The sequence below is a fragment of the Diaphorina citri genome, unplaced genomic scaffold (genome assembly GCF_000475195.1).
Source record: "Diaphorina citri unplaced genomic scaffold, Diaci psyllid genome assembly version 1.1 scaffold97, whole genome shotgun sequence".
Classification (NCBI taxonomy): Eukaryota; Metazoa; Arthropoda; class Insecta; order Hemiptera; family Psyllidae; genus Diaphorina; species Diaphorina citri.
The window spans coordinates 348,448-353,973 of record NW_007377534.1 but is presented as its reverse complement, the minus strand read 5'-3'; the positions used below and the strand labels follow the sequence as shown (position 1 = coordinate 353,973).

The 5,526-nt window shown below is 37.7% G+C and overlaps 1 protein-coding gene across 1 annotated transcript in view; it reads left to right on the top strand.

The window, feature by feature from the left end:
- The window catches only part of LOC103524405 (ATP-binding cassette sub-family A member 1-like), an 8,893-nt gene extending 4,753 nt beyond the window's left edge, over positions 1 to 4,140 (top strand). The window contains exons 4-8 of the mRNA XM_008489418.2: positions 414 to 632; positions 1,397 to 1,619; positions 2,047 to 2,268; positions 3,484 to 3,550; positions 3,890 to 4,140. Coding sequence (XP_008487640.1) covers positions 414 to 632; positions 1,397 to 1,619; positions 2,047 to 2,268; positions 3,484 to 3,550; positions 3,890 to 4,140 — 982 coding nt within the window. The remainder of the gene's footprint in view (positions 1 to 413; positions 633 to 1,396; positions 1,620 to 2,046; positions 2,269 to 3,483; positions 3,551 to 3,889) is intronic.
- The last annotated feature ends 1,386 nt before the right edge of the window (positions 4,141 to 5,526 follow it).

The window sequence follows — 5,526 nt, the reverse complement described above, 5'->3', positions numbered from 1 at the left end:
TTTTTAGTTTCTATAGATTGTATAGCTCACAATTTTTGCCTGCGGCGCTGTTCCTCATTCTTTTCGTGTTAACCTTCATCCCCCAGGATGTGTGAATGTGTAGTTCGAAAAATTACAAAAAAAAAAAAATAATAATAAATAAATGCGGCGCAGTTATTTCATGTGCAAATGGAGGACTTAAGCCCTTACCCTAGTGGGATAAAAAAAGATTGGAGAATTAATGTTGAATAGGCTTGGGAACATTACTTGAAGAAAAAAAAAATCTGTTGTGACGCAGTGGGAATAGGGTGGAAAATCTTGAAAAAGTAGACTGAATATTTGGAAAAAATGGACTGGAAAACCGAGAATAGTCAGGGAATTTTGTTTTTCCATTTTGGTAGACACCCTGAATAAAAATATAACTTTCATTTCAGAATGAGTACAGCCCTCATCGGTGACACTTACATTAGCGATCGCTTCTACACTCTGGACCCTAGATCTCGGCCCCTGTACGATTTGAAGTACATTACGTTTGGTTTTGCCTACCTACAAGATATGGTCGAGCAATCCATTATACAGGAACACACGGGACGAGAGTCGACACCCGGTATTGTTCTGCAACAATTCCCCTATCCGTGCTACATAGAGGACCAGTAAGTAGAAAACTAGAAATGTTTAAACTATATTGGGGACACGGTTAGAAATGTGTAAACTATATTGGGGACTGGGTTAGCCCAGTGGTCGAGTGGATTGGAACACATCACATGCCTTCAGGCACACTCCATTTGTCAAGGGTCTAGGTTTACCTTGCCCTTAGAATCAATTTAATTTGAAGTGGTAACGCCCTTGCTTGCCATGCAGAAGGTCCCGGATTCGATACCCGCTATTGACAAAAAAAAATGTACTCGTTTTTTTTATTTCTAGTATTCTCGTGTTGAGCCAGCACCTAAATGGGAAGTATTGTGTCTCTTCTCGCCCATCTGATGAGAGGCATACTGCACGATAGGTATGCTGCGACACAGACAACACGAGTCTAATATAGTAGGTTGTTTTATTGCTACGAAACAAAAACTCTTTTTCATTGGAACGGCAAATGAAAATTGAATTTTCGACCTTTTAAATTTACTCTCTTGGTACTTCATATTTAGATTTTTTTTTTCACAACTTTATACATAGGAAACGACGTTTTATTAATAATTTAATAGTTTTGAGACTTTAGATTTAGATTTTTTAACAACTTTATATGTAGGAATTGAACTTTTATTCATATTTTTTCTCCTAATGAGAATCTTCTTTTTGTCTTTGTTTCTCTACTCCTAGATTTATCAAGGCGGTATCCAAAACGTTCCCCCTGTTCATGGTACTGTCGTGGGTATTTGCCTGCTCCATGATTTTGTCTTTGTTTCTCTACTCCTAGATTTATCAAGGCGGTATCCAAAACATTTCCCCTGTTCATGGTACTGTCGTGGGTATTTGCCTGCTCCATGATTTGCAAGTCTATCGTATACGAAAAACAAGAGAGGCTGAAAGAGATGATGCGAGTTATGGGTCTTAGTAATGGTGTACATTGGACGGCGTGGTTTATAGACTCGATTGTGGTTATGATTATTACTGCTGTGCTTCTGTCCCTGTTGTTAGTGGTGAGTAGGGAAAACGACCTAATAGTCAACTCCAAGCATTTGAAAACAACAACTAGTGTTGAATTGTTTGAAAGAAAATATATTTTACACTGTTTTAGTCTGGTTGGGAGTGTTAAACAGGGAGTAGACCAGCCTGATATTTCCTTTGCTAAATAATTAGCAATGGTTGAGTGCGAAGGGCATCCACTCGTAAAATTTTGTAGCCAAAACCAAATGTCAGCTCAAAAGCTATCACTCTAGGGCTGATAAGGCTGACGAAAAACGCCGACCCCGACTGAACACGGGCAAAGGCGAAAAAGAAGACTGTTTTGTACTATTCTAAGCTGTTTTGGTGCTTTACTACGGAGAAAATATTTTTGGAAAGGTAAAACCTCACTTCGTGCGTTCTACTATACTAATCCCGTGTTATTTTGCTTCCTCATTTCAGTACGGTCACGTGATTCAGCACTCAAACCCGGTCATCATCTTCATATTCCTCGTCTCCTTCTGTGTGGCCACCATCGCACAAAGCTTCCTCTACTCTGTCCTGTTTGACCAGGCCAATATTGCAGCTGCCTCGGGGGGCATTATCTATTTCCTACTCTATTTGCCCTATCCGTTCCTGTCCAACTGGCTCAACGTATTGCCGCCCCTGGTTAACTATTTCATTGTGAGTATAACAGTGCTTTTTTATACTACTCGCATAAGACTGAAAAGCTCCTTTTTTTCAAATGAGGCTTTTTAACTCTGGAATCCCAGGTCGTTCACGCCGGTTCTCGGTATTTATATCAGATGGTAGATATTGATGCGTTGTATATGTGTGAAAAGTTCCTTTACTCCAACAGTAGGCTACTACAATAAAGAGGTGCTCTATTGAAATGTTGGTATAATGGAACAACTTGTTCTAAGCTGACAGTCTAAATAAAGCACTACTTACTTACCTACTTACTATCACCGTGGGAAAAATTGCAAATTATATTGAGGATAAAATTTCACCTCGGCTGGTATTGAACCAGCCCCTCCTGTTTACCAGGCGAGCGTCTTGACCACTACACCACCTAGGCAGTATTTGGCCCGCCGTATATTGGAAGCGTAGGCGCGACTTTTAGTAGTGCAGAGTCTGCAGAGTCGCACAATGTCGTCTGATAATTCAAACCTATGAAAATGATACAGACCTCTCACACTCTAGGAAACCCAAATCGTGCGAATCCAGTGTTGGAAGTAATGGAGCATTTGCAAATGGGTAAAAATTATAAATAAATGGTCGATTCCTTTGTAAAAAGTTAGGAAAAATCCAAATCTGAGGTCAAAACTCCGAAAAAATAACTGTAATAGGTCGAAAATTCAATTTTTATTTTCCGTTCTAATGAAAGAGTTCATGTGTGACGTCAGACTTTACGCTTTCATCAAGTGACCATGGCTCAATGGTTCCTTCATCCTTGACCTTCCTTTCCTGCATGCTCTCCTTGTTCCTTCCTTGTATTTTCTAATAGCGCATCATCTAGGATTTCCTATGGTTTAGTACAGGCGCTATCACGTCAAATTAAGGGGAAACGAGCTTCAGAAGAGGGGAAAATTTCGTAAGGAAAATACAACTTTTGTTAGTAAAGATTACGTCACCTGATTGGTTTCCACTTCTAATCGTTAGTTCTAGGCACAATACTTCACCGTTGAACCAGCGATATCGATCGTCTTCGCCTGAAAAATGTCTACATTATTTAATATTATTTTTCCCACCAAAATCTTTGAATCTCACCCACTTTATATGGATTTACGGGTTTCAATCGATGTTGATTCACTTGACATATCTGGATTCCCCCCCCCCTCCTTCTTAATCATAATTGGAAAATATTGAATTATTATATTTTTATTGTTACTTTTTCAGACCATACCACAGGACCATAATCATACTGACCACTCTTCCAACCAACCCAGCTCTGATCCTGAACCAGGTATACAATGTTTATTCGTTCGTCTATTCAATATGTTGACTTGAGCTTTATAATCAGGAGGGCTCGGGTTCAATACCAGTGTCTCGTTCCATGAAAGTATAGACTAATGAAAATCACAGGGCAGCCATCTTGTAAAGAAACTACAGTCCCCTACCTTATTTAAATTATTATCACATTTACACTTGTCACTTTTATTATTCCACACGTTCGTGGAACAGGTTAGGTATGACGACATTTTTGAGGAATTTAACCACAACAATAATACTAGCGCACTGCTAGGGTAAAGGGGCCTTTTAGCCTTATTCGAGCAGTATAAAATGAGCACTATTTTTATTTCAGATGTGACTCAATTAATTCGGTCCTTTCTGCCGGCTGCAAATATTCACAAAATATCCGGTTCTGAAGTTACCTATGTGTTACCTCAAGACCCTGCCAGTATGGGAGCTTATGTCAGCTTGTTTGAGTCACTCAGTGAGAATCGAGCCAAGCTGGGAATTGACTCGTATGGGATATCAGACACTAGTCTAGAAGAGGTAATAGAGTTTCTATATTTCATATCCGGTTCCTCACAAGTTGTATTTGTTAGGTAGAAGTGGGGTTCCTTACAACTAGGTAGGAAATTATGGTTATTTGTAGGAAATGTAAGTTATAAGAAGGTATGTCTTGGCTGGGAATTGACTCGTATGGGATATCAGACACTAGTCTAGAAGAGGTAATAGAGTTTCTATATTTCATATCCGGTTCCTCACAAGTTCTATTTGTTAGGTAGAAGTGGGGTTCCTTACAACTAGGTAGGAAATTATGATTATTTATAGGAAATGTAAGTTTTAAGAGGGTATGTCTTAAAAAAAAAAAAAAATGCGTGAAGAGAAAACAAAGTAAACCTAAAAGCAAGACAAGACAAACAAACAATAAGGAGAAAGAACGAATGAGCTTTTTTGTTTTAGGTCAAATTGGCAAGCTACAAAATTTACGTAGGACAATGAAAGCTAAAGTGTTTTGATTGAGTCGAATTACAAGTAGCTACAAAATTTTACTTGGGTCAAATTGTAAGATAGGCAAATATTAAGCTACAAAATTTTACTTGGGTCAAATTGTAAGATAGGCAAATATTAAGCTACAAAATTTTACTTGGATTAAATTGTAAGATAGGCAAATATTAAGCTACAAAATTTTACTTGGGTCAAATTGTAAGATAGGCAAATATTAAGCTACAAAATTTTACTTAGGCCAAATTGTAAGCTGCGAATTTTACTAGGACAAAACTGTAAGCTGATAAGTTTTAATGAGGTCGAATTGTAAGCTACAAATTTTTTGTTGGGCCAAATTGTAAGCTACAAAATTTTACTTAGGTCAAATTGTAAGCTACAAAATTTTACTTGGACAAAACAGTAAGCTACGAAATTTTACTCGGATAAAAATGTACTTAGAAACATAAGAAGATAAAATTTAAAGCTAAATCTTTTTACATGGACGAAATCGTATATTGAAAGCTACTAAGTTGCTGGGTTAAAGAAAGCTCGATAAGATAGGCAAATATTAAGCTACAAAATTTTACTTGGGTCAAATTGTAAGATAGGCAAATATTAAGCTACAAAATTTAACTTGGGTCAAATTGTAAGAAAAGGCAAATATTGAGCTACAAAATTTTACTTGGGTCAAATTGTAAGCTACAAAATTTTACTCGAATAACATTGCAAGCTACAAAATTGTACTTAGGAACAAAGGAAGATCAAATTTAAAGCTAAATCTTTTTACAAGGACGAAATCGTATATTGAAAGCTACGAAGTTCTAGCTGGACCAAGGAAAGCTCGAGTGTTTGACTTACTTGAATTTGAGACGTTGCCATTCTGAATGGGGGTGGGTTCTTCGGTCACGATAGACGGGTCCCCTTCAGAAGCTATCTTGAGAAATATCTGAGAACATATCCATAGACGTCAATAACAGTTTAAGACAAGAAAAGGGAGAGGGAGAG